This window comes from Balaenoptera ricei, chromosome 19, assembly GCF_028023285.1.
Source record: "Balaenoptera ricei isolate mBalRic1 chromosome 19, mBalRic1.hap2, whole genome shotgun sequence".
NCBI classification, from domain to species: Eukaryota; Metazoa; Chordata; class Mammalia; order Artiodactyla; family Balaenopteridae; genus Balaenoptera; species Balaenoptera ricei.
Window position 1 is genome coordinate 7,076,782 of NC_082657.1, and position 15,459 is coordinate 7,092,240.

General features: G+C 55.1%; 1 protein-coding gene across 3 annotated transcripts; it reads right to left on the reverse strand.

The window, feature by feature from the left end:
• Positions 1–196: 196 nt before the first annotated feature.
• Positions 197–10,881, reverse strand: PRMT1 (protein arginine methyltransferase 1). Of its 3 annotated transcripts, XM_059905546.1 has the most exons (11): positions 10,791–10,881; positions 8,511–8,564; positions 7,848–7,949; positions 6,930–7,085; positions 6,725–6,788; positions 4,542–4,684; positions 3,557–3,644; positions 3,355–3,470; positions 2,314–2,464; positions 1,877–1,998; positions 197–510 (listed from the first exon to the last, which is right to left on the reverse strand). In XM_059905546.1, exons 1-11 carry the CDS (start codon positions 10,824–10,826, stop codon positions 427–429), a joined length of 1,116 nt encoding a protein of 371 aa, XP_059761529.1. In that variant the 5' UTR covers positions 10,827–10,881; the 3' UTR covers positions 197–426. The 3 variants fall into 3 exon arrangements, with proteins under 3 accessions (XP_059761529.1, XP_059761530.1, XP_059761531.1); XM_059905547.1 differs by lacking the exon at positions 8,511–8,564; XM_059905548.1 differs by lacking the exons at positions 8,511–8,564; positions 10,791–10,881 and adding an exon at positions 8,184–8,296.
• Positions 10,882–15,459: the final 4,578 nt, after the last annotated feature.

The window sequence follows — 15,459 nt, forward strand, 5'->3', positions numbered from 1 at the left end:
AAAGACTTGAGAGCAGGGCTGTGGAACCCCAGAGACGGCGGGGGTGGGGTGGAGGTGTAGTAAGACCCAGAGACACAGAAGTGGTGACAGAAACCGGCAGCCACCAGCAGGCGCTGTCCCCACGCTCTGGGTGCCTGGCATCTCAGCACCTGTGGACGGAACCCCAACCCCACTTCGCCCCCAGGAAGCTGAGCCGTCCCAGCTGAGGATTTATTGGCGTAAATGCAACCATATAAAAACATAAGTTATGAAAAACACAGTCACGATGTGCCCGCCCCCCTCCCCGCCCCTGGCCCAGGCCCCGGAAACCCCCTTCTGTGGGAGGGAGGGAGAGTAAGGGGGAGCCCCGAAACTGCCTAAGAACGCTGCAGCCCCTGGGCCCTTGCAGGGCCGGCCCGGCCGGGGTGGGAGAAGCCGGATGCTGCCTCAGCGCATCCGGTAGTCGGTGGAACAGGACAGCTCACACAGCTGGCCTTTGAAGTCCAGGTCAATGGTGAAGTCCAGGTCACGCTGTGGGGAGAGTGCGGGCGTGAGGGGGAACCCGGGACAGGGCAGGCCGAGACAGAGGGCAGCGGGGGTGCGGTAGGGAGCGGTGGCCACCCCAGCCCACCTGAGGTGCCGTGGGCCCCCCGGCTGTCTACACACCCTCCCCAGAGACCCCACATTGCCGGTCCCACTCCCAGCATCTGTCTTGAACCCCGCCTGACTCCCCGTGAGAAGCTCCACGTGACATCCTCAAACCCACCTGGAACCCAGCCACGCCCCCGCCTTGGGTGGGGTGGCAGAGCTCAGCTGCTGTCTCTTGCATCATGATTTCCCCCATCAAAACCATCCCCATCAGCAAGTTATTTTCTCCTTCTTTTACAAGAAGCAAACTTCCTCCTCTCAAAAAACTCTGTGGTCCTACCCCACCGTCCGCACTTCCTCTCCTCCAAGGCTTCCTGGACGCCAACCCTCCTGTGCCCGCCACCCCCAGCACGCTGGAAAAACTGGGGCAAAGTCACCAATGACCTCAATGACTTCCGCCCTCAGTCCTCACTGCACTTCACCCCTGGCTCCCAGCTTCCTCCTCCCTCTCTGGGTCTCTTTCAGTTTCTAGTTTGGGTTTTCTCCACCTCTGCACTACTGACATCTAGGGCTGGACCACTCCTCGCTGTGGGGGGATTCTTATCTTGTGCGCTGCAGATAGAGCAGCTCCCCCGCCTCTACCCACTAGATGCCACCAGTACCCCTTCTTCAGTTGTGACACCCAAAATGTCTCCAGACAATGACATGGGTGGGTGGGGCAAAATCATCCCTGGTTGAGAATAGCTGCTTAAACCGGTTCTCATCTCCCTGACTTAGAAAGCGGGCGCACCCACACTGGCCGCGCAGAAGCTCCTGACGTTGCCCCAGACCTGCTTCCCCACCGTGTCTCAGGCTGATGGCAGCTCCGTCCTGCCAGGTACTCAGGAGAAAAAAGCAGGGGAAGAAACGGCCCTCCTTCCCTTCCCTCACCCCCATACCTGGGCGAGGATATCCTGTCAGGTCTCCCTCTGGCCCCGCCCCCACCTGCTCCAATAACTGCCGGCCCCTTTCCCAGGTGGACACAGAAGTCACCTCCTGCTAGCATTTACCACATGACTGTCCTGTGTCTACAACATGAGTGCCAGGACGGCAGGGGTTCAGCCTGATCACCGCTGGGGCCCCGCGGCCCCCTGGTTTCTAGTAGGTGCTCAATAAAACTGTGGTCCATAGACAGACCTGGGGGGCCCCCAGACAGATGAGGCCAGAGCAGAGTGTAGCCAGGCCGGCTGGCAGGCTTGGGGCTGAGGGGTGCTGGGGCCCCAGAACAGGGAGAGGTGCCCCTGAGTCCACCCCCCAGCAAGAGCCTCACGTTGTTCTTGGCATTGGGCCGCATGCCAATGGTGCCAAAGATCTCCTCTCCTGTCTTCACCGTCAGGTAGTCCTCCATGTAGAACACCGTCTGCTTCCAGTGCGTGTATGGGGACTCAGGGCCTGGCGGGGGAGGCGGGGGAGGCGGGTCAGCCGGGCCCACCCGCCTCCGAACCTTCCCAGCCCGCACCTTCCCTCTGCCTGGACATCCCACCAGCCAGTGACTACCGGCTAAGCGGTGACTGTGGCCCCTTCACCCTTATCAAGCCTGGGAGGGGCTGTTTCACGGGTAGGGAAACGGAGGCACCGCACGCTCAGGTTGGCTGGCAGAGCCGGCGTCAGAACCCGGGTCCTCGGTGTCCCCATGGCTCCCTCTGGCCACTCTTGTCACGTGCCCCACGGTCCCTGGGCCCCCGCCGCCCCAGGGCCCCGCCTCACTGGTGGAGAAACCGGTCCTCTTGTGGCAGCGGGTGAACTCGATGTTGAAGTAGGCCACCAGCGCATGCACGTAGTCATTCCGCTTCACTTGCAGGCAGAAGGGGGAGGTGAAGGTCAGGTCTTCCACCTTGACCGTGTAGATGTCCACCTCCTGCGGGATGAGCCTCGTGAGACCCACTCCCCGACCTCTCTGGCCCAGCGGGGAAACCTGGGGGGGCCCCGCTGGAACCCTTGTTCCCTGCTCTCCCAACTCCAGCCCCAAATCTGACAGTTCGACCTCCTACAACAACTACTGTTCCTTAGAGAATCGACCGTTTTCCCCTCTCCACTGCCTGTACCCTGCCCATGGCCACCATCCCCCACTCCGATGCGGCAGCACCTTAACAGGGTTCCATGGCTCCCGCCCTCTCCCCCCACATCCCTTACTCCACGTTATCAGCCAGTGCGACTATTTAAAAACAGATCATGTCACATCCCTGCTGAAAATCCTTTGACTGCTTCCCGGTGCACAAAACAAAACCGGGGCTCCCGACTCAGGCCGTGGAGGCTCGTCCAGTCAGGGCGCCTGCCCTGCCATCTACCTCTACAAACTCCCTCCTCCACCCAGTTTTGCCCGCCATGAGCATCCCAGCAAGATTTGATACTGTGGGTCGGGAGGGGGACCTCAAAAAATGATGGCTGCTGGTAGTCTTTATCAGGGATCCATGTGCATATAAACTCACTCGTGGCGCTGGGCTTTCTGCATTTGGTGGCCCTGCCTGGGGTCTTAGCTGCCTGCCTCGGGCGGACGTGCCCTCCGGGAGGTGTGCCTTGGGAGCAGGGCCAGCCCACGTCACTGCCTTGTTCTGGAACCCGAGGGCCATGCCTGGCTCACAAAGCTCTTTAAATGAAGTGGCTTCTCCAGGCGTCTAGCGCCACCTCCAGCAGATCCGTCAGGCTCCCAAGACCTCAGGCAAGCAAGCACTCTGTGCACTGAGGTCCCACGCACTGGCCCTTCTTGGGTTGACCCTGCAGGACACCCAGCCACCCGCCCCCCCTCACCTTTATCAGGCAGGCGTTGGTGACCAGCTGCTTGGGGTCCACCACATCCACCAGGGGCTCCTTGATGGCCACGTCTTTGATGCAAGACATGTCAAAGCCGTACACGTTCTCCCACCCTGGGGAGGAGGGGAGGGGTGAGCCCGTGGGGGCACCCGGCCCCGAGCCTGCCCCACCCCTCGGGCTCCTCGGGCCCCGAGCTCACAGTGGATCTTATAGTCTTTGTACTGCCGGTCCTCGATGGCCGTCACATACAGCGTGGCTCGGTCCGGGAAGATGAGGCCATCGGGTGCCTGCAGAGTGCAAAGGAGCAGGGCAAGGGCATGAAGGATGGGGGGCCTTGGCAACGCTGCCCCATTTTGTCTCCTTGCCCGTTCTGTCTCTTTATCCACCACCCCTGCCCCCGCCCTGGTCTGAGCTACCAACATTTCCCACGTGGATTCCTGAAGCAGCCCCCTCACTGGTCCCCAGCCTCGGCCCTCGGTTTACTCCCCGGATGGCTGCCTGATGGCTCCCAGGAGCATCTACGTCAGACCCTGTCCTTCAGAGGTCCTGAGGGATCCTCAGAACCACCACCCCCGCCCCCACTCCCCTGAGGAGTAAAGCAAAATCTCTCAGGGGTCCACGAGGCCCTGCGAGATCTGCATAGGCCCCTCCACCCCTCACCTCCAACTTCACCTCCCGGCACTCCTCCAGATCCTCATTCCACTACAACTTCGCCGCTGCTCAACACACAGCAAGCGCACTCCTGCCCCAGAACCTATGCACTGGCTGAGACCCTCTGCCCAGTGTGCCTTTCCCCTCAGATCCCATGCAGCTCCTTCCCATCCTCTGTTCAGGTCTCAGTCACCTCCCGTGGGAGGCCTGCTCTGACTTGAGCACCTGGGACCACAGCCCCCCAGTCCCTCCCTATCCCTATGCCCTGCTATCGTTCTCTTCCCAGCACTAACTCTCCTGACACTGTACCATCTCCCTGTCCCTGTCTAGCTTCCAGTACTGGCTCCCCTCCGTCTTGGCTGTGGGCCTCCTAACATCTGTGTACAAGATGTATTCAATCCCCTGTATTCACTGCCACTGTGGGAAATACCTAGCATGGCTTTCCTTTTCTGCCTGGATCCTGACATACGCTCAACAAACAGCTGAAGGGCCCTGGCCTGCATCAGCTGCTCCCACCCCACCGGGGGCCTCACCAGCCACTTGTCCCGGGCGTAGAGCACGGTGTTGAGCATCGACTCGTAGAAGAGACAGTAGCCCATCCACTCGCTGATGATGATGTCCACCTTCTCCACCGGAAGCTCCACCTCCTCCACCTTCCCCTTGATGATGGTCACCACTGTGGGGCAGACAAGGGCACATGCCACCAGCCCAGAGGAGGCCCATCTGCTCGCCTCCCTTGGGGGGGATGGGGGGTGGCCCAGGGCCTAGGGACCCCACTGGGACAGCCCTTGTCTTCTCAAGGAAGGGCTGGGGGTTGTATTGGGGCATCTACAAAGAACTCTGCGAGCTGAAGCCACACCCTGTTAACTTAGTTTTAAAATTCATTCATCATGGGGTATTTTTGAGGCAGGAGCAAAAACTTTACGTGGATTAGGTATTAGGTGATGTTAAGATTTTGCCACTAACAGTCAGGCCTGGGGCCCGGTGCGGAGAGCCCTTCGTCCTGGGACATGAGGCCCGGTCAGAAAGGTGGCTGACCCCTCGCCCGTCACGCACTGCACATTCGTGGGGAAGCTGCTAAACCATTCGTAGACGACCTGCTTCTGGGTCAGGGTTTCATACGCAGCAGAGACGCTCCCTCGCTGCAGTCTATTAAAAGTCAGCCCTCGACGCGAGGGTTTTGCTTTGTTTTTCAAAAAAAGAAAAATTAAAAAAAAAAAAAAATTTTCCCACTAACAGTCAAGGTCTTTTTTTTTTTTTTTTTTTTGGCTGCACTCTGCAGCTTGTGAGATCTTAGTTCCCCGACCATGGATCGAACCCCGGCCCCAGCAGTGAAAGCGCCACGTCCTAACCACTGGACCGCCAGGTCACATTTTGTGTGTGGGGGGGGTTTAATTTACTTATTTTATTTATTTATTTTTGGCTGTGCTGGGTCTTCATTGCTGTGCATGGGCTTTCTCTAGTTGAGGTGAGGGGGCTACTCTTTGTTGTGGTGCACGGGCTTCTCATTGTGGTGGCTTCCCCTGTTGCGGAGAACAGGCTCCAGGTGCACGGGCTTCAGCAGTTGTGGCTCACGGGCTCTAGAGTGCAGGCTCAGTAGTTATGGCACATGGGCTTAGTTGCTCCGTGGCATGTGGGATCTTCCCGGACCAGGGCTCAAACCCGTGTCCCCTGCATTGGCAGGCGGATTCTCAACCACTGTGCCACCAGGGAAGCCCAGGTCATGCTTTTAAAATGGCCTTATCTATTAGAGACACACAGAGCAGTACTCATACAGTAGGAATTTGCTCCAGAAGGAGATATTTAAAGCTGAGTGATGGGTACTTGGGGATGCGTTATATTAGTCTCTTTTAATAAAATCCCTTCAGCTTCTAGAATACCAAGAGTCCTCACATCTGGAAAACCCACCATCTTCCCATGTTCTCTGCCCCTCAAACCTTGCAGGTGGGAAGGACAATTTGGCAGTATCTGCCCAACTTCCATTTTTGACCCACACGATCCTACTTTTATGAACTGACCTCACAGATACACTAGTTCGTATATGAGATGACAATGATGTTACGCGTGGGGGAATGAAAACCTCGGAAGCTTAAATGCTCATCACCAGGGACTTGGTTAAGAAAGTTGGTGTATGTGTAGACAGATGATGGCAGCCATCAAAAAGCAAGATCCTCTCAACATTGTGAAAAGTGTTAAACCACACAATAAGCAGGTGAAAAAAGCAAAGGGCAGAAGACTTGTATCAATATGTATAAAATGCTATCTGTGTCAAAAACCGGCACGTGAACGTAGAAACACACACACACGTATATTTGCTCATAAATACGGACTTCTCTGGAAGGGACCATTGGCTGCACTCAGAGAAGCGCGGCTGAGAGGCAGGTAGGAGATTTCTTACTACAGGCCCTCAGATGCCAACCACGTGACTCTAACACTCACTGAAAAAACTAAAGACTGCTTCTTGCCCCGCTCCCCCTCCCCCCCTTTTTTAAAGACTGAGGCACTGAGCTTGCGACTTCTGCACTCAGATTCTAAGATGACTTGTCAGGTGGTAGGTTCTGAGAAGGCTGGATTCTTGGGCTGTCGGCAGCCCAGAGTCCATGGAGGAGGAACGCCTGAATCTGAGTTCAGTGGCCTCCATCCCCTTGCTGAGGGCCCCGGGGAAGCTGGGATCACCCGCTCCCTCCCCACAAACCCGTTCTCTTCCTGGGCTCACCGTGGTCTAACTTGTTGGCTTTGACGATCTTCACCGCATAATCAGAGATACTGGAACACTCGATCTGGGGGCCCAGGAAGAAGGGAGGGTGAGAGCCCCCCCAGGCCCACCCTCAGTCCCCATCCCCCTCCACCCAATCCCTGAGCCCCAAGGGGCCCCCTTTCCGTCCCCAGGCCCAGGCCCGCCCGCTGCCTAGGACACTCACCCCGATGACCTTGCGGGCCCCGGCCTTGGCAGCGAACATGCAGAGGATCCCTGTGCCCGAGCCCACATCCAGCACCACCTTGTCTTTGAAAAGGTGCCGGTTGTGAAACATGGAGTTTCGGTACGTGAGGGTGCGGACCTCATCTTTCAGCATTTCCTGGAGGAGGTGGGTACAAAGATATCATGAGGGGGCCTGCATCCCCAGCTGGAAAACAGGGTGCCCTGGCCTCCAACACACTGACCGTTTCGAGAGCTAGAGCTCAGACCTCAAACTTGCTTTAGTCCCCTTGGAACAAGTCATTTCCCTTCCACACGCCTCAGTTTCCCTATTTGTAAAATCGGATTGGGTGGACTAAACTCCCACATCAGCCAGGTTCTACCATTGCCACCTAAGCCCCTGTGAGCCTTGGCTTTAAAAAGTCCTCAGCAAGTTAATGCCACTGAACCGCATACTTGCAAATAGTAAATTTTGTTATGTATATTTTATAACAATTAAAAAAAGAAAAATCTTCACAATTCCATCCCAGCTGCTTTCTGGGACCTCAGCCTCCATCGCGTGCAAAAGGGTCGAGAAGCCTTCGGCACACTGGGCACGAGCAGCTGGGGGACAATCCCGCCGCCGGTCACTAGAGGGCGGCAGAGACCGGCAGGCCCTGACCTCTAGCTGAAGTCTCAGGCACACATGCACGCTCCAACCCCAGCCTCCCAAGAGGGGCCCGGCAGAGAGCCAGGCTAACCTCTGTCTCCAAGGCAACGAATGGCTGGGAGAGGCGACCCTGGAGTGAGCCTCGCATGCGCAGAGGGGAGGCCCGCTGCCAGGGAAGGCAGTGTGCATGCGTTGGAAATTAAGTCCCAGCCCTCCTAAACATTAACCCCCTTGAAGACTCAGCAGCTTTAAGAGCCGTCTGTCCGTACTCACCTCGTGGATGCCAAAGTGAGCATAGGAGTCAAAGTAGTAATCTTTGGACGTCATGTCCTCAGCGTTGGGCTTCTCGCTGCTTTCTGCCTGGGCACAGGAGACCTGGGAGCGGGCGGATGGGAGCAGGGGTCAAACCTGGGGGCTCCCCACAGACTCTTAAGTCTCCAGGTCCCTACTTCTCCCTGGAGTATAGAACCACCCTCCCAAACCGTACCATGGCAACCCTACAGCCCCCGCCTGCCATCTTGCCTCTCCCAGGAACCCCCAAACCTAACACCCCATTTTCCTCTTCCAGGACCCCCCCCAGAGCACCATCCAGGAGAGCACCCCTGATACCTCAGCCACGCCTACCATCTCTCCAGTCTCTCTGCCCCCGTCTCTAGCTCAGCCCACAGCTGGGGAGGGGAGGAGAGGGGAAGGCAGAACGGGGGCAGACATAGGGAAGGACAAAGGGGGGCTGGAAATGGAGTTAAGGAAGTAGCCACAGTGTTGGGGGAGGCCAGATAGGGGCCACAAACCTGGAGGGAGTTTGTACTAAGTGTTTCCGGGGCACAGGGTGAACTGGTTTGAAGCAGGAGGGATCATAGTTAAGACCACTAGAAGGGGCCTGATGTGTGACAAGATATGTATATGTGGGGAAGGGTCTCACAAAAGGATATTTACTTCTTCAAGAGGCGGCTGGAGGCTCATCCCATTAGCCAAGGTGGCTACAAAATTCTAGGAGAGAGTAACAGGGAGAAAGGATTAGCTACTGGGAGTGACTAGGGGAGGGCCAGGCCAGGGGACCCGGGCTCTTGGGGGAGAATGAGGTGTTTCCTACAATTTTGCTTTTTTTTGAGGGGAGTGGTGGTAGAGGGAACAAATAAAGAGGCAAGGCTGTTTTTAAAAGGGTGCAGGGCGGGTGGGTGGGAGTAGAGGGGGAAGGGGGGTTCTATCCCAGCTGTGGCTGGAGAGATGGTGGCCTGCACCCACACTGCCCCTCTTTGGCCAGGCACCTGATGACACACACCTCCCCCATCCAGGCCAGAGGAACTGGCACCCGCTGGGCACACAGGCACTGCCAGCTGTCACTCCCCCTCATCACCTAATCCCCCCAGATTAGGTGACACTTCCTGACACAAACCCCCATCCTGGGGTGCCATGAGTAGCTGGGGGAGGGTGGCTGGCAGGGGGTACCCACTGGGCACCTGCCACCTCTGCAAACCAGTCTCTCGTCTGAGAGGATTCCAGAAAGGAGGTGTGGCACACAGACGCCCCCACCAGAGCTGGCACCCCGGCCGCTAGCTCCTGCCTTGGACTCAGGGAGTCCCAAACAAAACCAGTGAGAGCCAACCTTCTCGATTATCACCCTCTGCCCAGGAGGGAGGAGGCCAGACCCTGGATCCTCAAGCCCACCTACCCTCCATTCAAACAACTATCCCAGGCCCTGAAACCCCCCCGGTGTGGGGCGCAGTCCTGGGGCAACCTCTGGGGAAGATATTTCCTCCACCCACACAGGCCCTGGTCCAGGAGAGAGCCGAGGGGGATAGGAGTCATTGAAGTGACCCCTAGGGGCTGCCCCCCAAGGTATGCATCTTGGGAGCCGACCTCCCATTCCAGAGACTGTTACAAGGTAAGGGGTGAGAGTAGGAAGACCCCATCAGATTACAGCTTTTCCCGATGTAACCACCCTCTAGGCTCCAAGAAGCGTGAAATCACAGACATGACCCCCTGGGCTCCAAGCCCCACCTCTATCCTCCCAAGCCAGTGAATGACGCGGATTAAGAAGGGCTGCTGGTGAGAGGATTTCCCACTGGGGCGCATTTCTCAACACCGCCGATACCACCGCCAAACAAGCCCCCAGAGCGCTTGAAACACAGCACCGGAACCAGCCCCACATGGCTGCACGAGAACCAAACCTCACGGGGCACCATTTCAGGCAACCAGGCTCAGGACCCTCAAACAGGGCCTCAGGAAGGGGGAGGTCAACTCCCACCCTCACAAATGCCCCAGGGAGAGAACGGGCTCCAGAAGCGGGTAAAGTTCGCTGCGTCCATTCCCTCACATCCCTTTCCCAGTACAGATTCTCCCTCCCCTCGCCCGGGAGGGCTTCGACGGGGAGGTGGGCTTTGGGACACGCCCCATGAAAAAGATGTCCCTCCCACACACCCAGAAATGGCCACAAGGGGGTGCACAGCGCCTAAGCCGGAAGGATCTCCTTCAGCTAGATGCCCCCCCACCAACCAGAGGGAGGTCACAGGGGCATGCCCCATCCCCCTAGCTCCCAAAGCGGGGAGAATCCAGGGACAGGAAACAGGGGGTGTGAGGGGGGCCCGGAGGGAACCAATCCTTCGTCTTCCTACAATCCCAACGCAAGAGTGCACGAAACCTGGACGGATGCCTAAACAGATGCCCTGGTCCCGGGAAGGGATTTGTTGAGAGTCGAGATACACTGCCCCTCCCAAGAGACTCTTTACTTCGCGGAGGTCCCCAAGTAAGTCCCATCCCGAGGTGCCTGTCACGATCCCCGGGGAGGAGGGCAGGGGGTCTCAGGAGGGTCGGAGCCTCCTCTCCGCCCCCCCGGGGCGCCCCTCCCCCGGCCGGGGGCGGGGCCTTTGTCCCGCACGTGGAACCCGCCGGGCCAGCGGGCACGGCACACCACCTCCCCACCCACCGCGCCGCGGCCACGTGGGGGCTAGGCCGGAAGCGCCCCCAGCCCTCCTCCACGTGGAAGGGGGCAGGAGAGCCTCGGAGCGCCGTGCTGCCTCAGGCCCCCGAAAGCTAGGGAACCCGCACTTCAAACGGTATCTCCAGATCCGTTGAATGCGGCGCCCCCTCCGTACGGCTGGGGGCCTTCAGCCCCAATCCGGCGACTCAGAGCCCCTTCCCCAAGACGGAAGCATAAAATACCGACCTCCAAACCGCCCCCCGCCCCCTGCCCCCGACGGCGCTCCAGGCGCTCACCTCCATGATGCAGTTCGCGGCCTCGGCTGCCGCCATCTTCACCCGCGCCTACTCCTCCTCCGGCCGCCGAGACCCCCCCCTTCTCCGCACTCCCCCGGGACCGCCTTATACCGGAGGGTCCAAGGCCCGCCCACCGCGACCCCGCCAGGAGATCTCATTGGCAATGGAGGCGACCCGTCTGGGAATACCGTTTAGCAATTGGGTGAAGAAGACGCCCATCAAAGTCGAGGGGCCCGCCCAGTCTGGCGTGCCGAACCCCGCCCCCATAAGTCGACCGGGATGGGAAAGACTGCCCGTCTGTCGCAAGAAGTGCGACTGATGATTGGGCAAAATCTACCGGGAGTTCCCGCCCCTACACCCCAAGACCGCCTCAAAGCTTCCCGGCAGACCCTGCGCTAAGCGGACATCTTGAAATAGAGCTGTCTATCACCAAAATGACCCGCCTCTTCATAGCTGCTATTGGTTTATCAAATCTGTGACGTCACGAGGCCTTTGGCCAGCCTCCGCCAAGCGGCAGGCCTCAAGGAGAACATGGCGATTGGCCCACGAGAAAAGAAGGCAGGGCTTTAGGCTCCAGCGATTGGCTCAAACGAACTGTCACTCATCGTCCATTCGGTGGCTTCTCACAGTCTGTGGGAAATCCAGGAGGAACAAGGGAGCTCGTGCCCATTTTCCTGAGGGAAAACTGAAGCAATGAGAGGCCCAAAGAGAGGGAGGTCATGTCCGGGGTCCCGAAGCAAGTCAGGAATAGGACTCAGGTGTCGAGGCATTGAACCCCTAACCCTCTACTTAATTGTTCCAAGTTTTTTAAACCCAGTGACTCCATTCAAGTCACTTGGCCTTTGCCAAACCCCACCCCTGCCGGGAACACCCACCCCCTTCGTCTGGCCAACTCCTATACGTCAGTCAGGGCACAGCTTAGTCGCCACCTCCTCCAGGAAGCTTTCCTGGACCTGCAGAAAAAGTTACTAGTTGAATGAAGATAAATGCAACTTGTGGAATGTATCCGTCACCCAGAAAGTTCCTTCACGACTCTTTCTAGTCAACATCTCCCCCACCCAACCGCAGAAGCAATCACTTTCTGTTTTGTGTCACTATAGTGCAGCTTTTCCGTTTCTAAAATTTCGTATAAATGGAATTATACAGTATGTGCTCTTTTGGGTCTGTCCCTCAGCATAATGTTTTTGAGATTCGTTCATGTCGCATATAATGGTTGTCCAATCCTTTTTACTGCTGAGGAGTATTCCATTGTATGGATGGATCACATTTTCCTGTTGATGGACATCTGGGTGGTTTTCATAGGGCTGGTATGAATAAAGTGGCTATGAACGATCATGTCCAGGTCCTTCTGTGGACGTACACTTTCACTTCCCTTGGGTAAACCTAGGAGCACATGGCTGGGTCATAGGCTAGGTGTATGGGTTTTTTGTTTTGTTTGGTTTTTGTTTGTTTGGTTTTTTGGCCGCGCCATGCGGCATGCAGGATCTTACTTCCCCGACCATGGATCAAACCCGTGCCCCCCGCAGTGGAGGCACCGACTCTTAACCACTGGACCGCCAGGGAAGTCCCCTAGGTGTATGTTTGTAAGAAACTGCCCAAAAGTTTCCCATGGTGTTCTACCATTTTGCATTCCCATCAGTGATGCAAGAGAGTTCTAGGTGCTCCACATCCCCTCCAGCACGTCATAAAATCAGTCTATAATTTTAATCACTCTTGTAGGTATGAAGAGATTATCTCCTGGTTGTGACTTGCATTGCCCTGACGGCCAGTGTTGTTCAGCATCGTTTCATGTGCTTATCGGCCATTTGTGTATTTTCTTTTGTCAAGTGTCTGCTCAAGCCTTTTGTGTATTTTTACAAACGGTGTTGTTTTCTTATTCACGAATCATAAACGTTCTTTATAGATTCTGGATACAGCTCTCTGTCAGGTATATCTACTTTTTTTTTTTTCCTTAATTTATTTATCTTATTTTTGGCTGCTTTGGGTCGTTGCTACAGCGCGCGGGCTTTCTTTTTAGTTGTGGCGAGCGGGGGCCACTCTTCACTGCGGTGCGCGGGCCTCTCACTGCGGTGGACTCTTGTTGCGGAGCACTGCCTCCAGGCACGTGGGCTCAGCAGTTGTGGCACAGGGGCTTAGTTGCTCCGCGGAACGTGGGATCTTCCCGGACCAGGACTCGAACCTGTGTGCCCTGCCTTGGCAGGCGGATTCCCAACCACTGTGCCACCAGGGAAGCCCGGTATATCTACTTTAAATTTTTCTCCCAGTCGGTCACCTATCTTTTCATTTTCTTAACGTTGCCTTTGAAAAGCAGAGAGTTTTTCATTTTGATGAATTCCAATTAATCGGTTATCTGAACCCACGTCTTGACCCCTACATTGTATGTTGCATGGATCTTTTTTTTTTTTTTTTCCTTTTCTATTTCTCCAAATGTTTCAGCAGGGTGTTTGTTTCTTTTTACCTTTTTTTTTTCTGATTTCCAAGCATTTTAACCCAATCAATTACTTTTGCTTTGTGTTGCTATGAAGAACGAAAAATTGTAACAAACTCTCTACAACACTAGGAAATAACCTAATGTCATTGGAGACAGAGGAGAAGTCTGAGCTGGAGGCAAAACTGGGGGAGTCGTCAGAGTCAAATTCTGCATTTTCCAAGATGGCAGCCACATGGGACAACTGAGCAATGGACCATGGCAAGTCTCAACTGAGATTTGCTATGGCTGTAAAACACACACCAGATTCTGAAGACTTCACGTAAAAAAAGAATCTATAATATATCATTAATAGTTTTTATATTGATTACATGTTGAAATTATTCTATTTTGGATAAATGGGGTAAATAAAAATTATTGTTAAAATTAATTTAACTGTTACTTTTTACTTTGCTTTAATGGGGCTACTAGTGTATTCTAAATAGCACATGTGGTTCATATTATATTTCTATTGGCCAGTGCTGCACTAGGTCACGGAATGGACAAGAGCACCGGGGAGCTGGTGTGATTAGAAGTGTGGTTAGAGGGACTCCCCTGGCAGTCCAGGGGTAAAGAATCGCCTTCCAATGCAGGGGATGCGGGTTCGATCCCTGGTTGGGGAACTAAGATCCCACATGCTGCGGGGCAACTAAGCCCGCGCGCCTCAACTAGAGAGCCCACGTGCCGCAAAACTACAGAGCCCACGCACTCTGGAGCCTGCGTGCCACACCTAGAGAGAGAAAACACACACGCTGCAACTAGAGAGAAGCCTGCGCACCGCAATGAAGATCCCGCATGCCACAACTAAGACCCAACGCAGCCAAAAATTTAAAAAATAAAATAAAAAAAAAAGAAGTGTGGCTAGAAGACCTGAGTCAAACTGGAGAGTCAAGTGTCCACGAGCTGCGATGGTAGAAACTTACATCTCTCGCTAAGCTGGAACTCGGTCCTTCCTTCAACTGAGAATTTGGGCAACACATCAAAATAGGATTAGCTCCTGTGCCTGGTTCCGCAATATAAATCACAGAGGTTTGCATGTCACATGACAGTTGCTGTAGATACTCCTGTGGTGAGCAGGATTCTAAGATGGCCCCCATGATCTCTGCCCCCTGGTGTTACATACCAAGGAGTAGGTTGTGTTATATGACAAAGGAGATGGATGTCACTCCCTTGATTAGGTGACCTTACATGGCAGGGGTGAAGGGAGTTCGCGGATGACATTAAGGCTTCAAATTGGTTAATTATTTTAATTAATTAATTAATTAATTTAGCTGTGCCGGGTTTTAGTTGCAGCATTCGGGATCTAGTTCCCTGACCAGGGATCGAACCTGAGCCCCCTGCATTGGGAGAGCAGAGTCTTAACCGCTGGACCACCCGGGAAGTCCCTCAAATTGGTTAATTTTAAATTCATCAAAAGGGAGATTTTCCTGGGTGGGCCTGACTTAATCAGGTGAGGCCACACTGATTGTCCTGCTAAAACCACGTGCACTGGGAAGAGGCCCCCGAGCCTCAGATGAGATTGAAGCTGAAACCTTGATAGCAGCATAGTCATATCCTGAGCCAAGCACCCCGCTAAGCTGCACCTGCGTCCCTGACCCACAGAAACTGAGATTAGTGTGTTATTATAAGCCACTAAATGTATATGACTTGTTACGGTAATAACTAATCTGCCTCCAAATGTCATTCCTGTTCTATTTAGAAATCATGGTTATGAGACCCACCCTAGGTGTTTTTAATGAATGTGTTAATGAGGAGGAATGCCTATTATTATTTTTTTAATTTATTTTTAATTTATTTTTGGCTGCGTTGGGTCTTCATTGCGGTGTGTGGCCTTCTCATTGCAGTGGTTTCTCTTGTTGCGGAGCACGGGCTCTAGGCACACAGGCTTCAGTAGTTGTGGCACACGGGCTCAGTAGTTGTGGCTCGCAGGCTCTAGAGCGCAGGCTCAGTAGTTGTGGCGCACGGGCTTAGTTGCTCCGCGGCATGTGGGATCTTCCCAGACAAGGGCCCGATCCCGTGTCCCCTGCATTGGCAGGCGGGTTCTTAACCACTGCACCAACAAACCTGGCATGCCTATTATTAGGCCACTAATTTTTATATTAATCTTGAAAGCTTTGGGACTTCCCTGGTGGTGCAGTGGTTAAGAGGCCGCGCTCCCAATGCAGGGGCCTGGCTTTGATCCCTGGTCAGGGAAAGAGATCC

What these genes read in the sequence shown, in the direction of transcription:
- PRMT1 (XM_059905546.1), bottom strand. Translation starts at nt 10,826, where the DNA reads ATGGCGGCAGCCGAGGCCGCGAACTGCATCATGGAG. An exon ending in ACGCCCGGGACAAGTGGCTG is followed by an intron (nt 3,645 to 4,541) that starts GTGAGGCCCCCG and finishes TGCACTCTGCAG; the next exon opens with GCACCCGATGGCCTCATCTT. An exon ending in CAAAGACTATAAGATCCACT is followed by an intron (nt 3,471 to 3,556) that starts GTGAGCTCGGGG and finishes CCTCCTCCCCAG; the next exon opens with GGTGGGAGAACGTGTACGGC.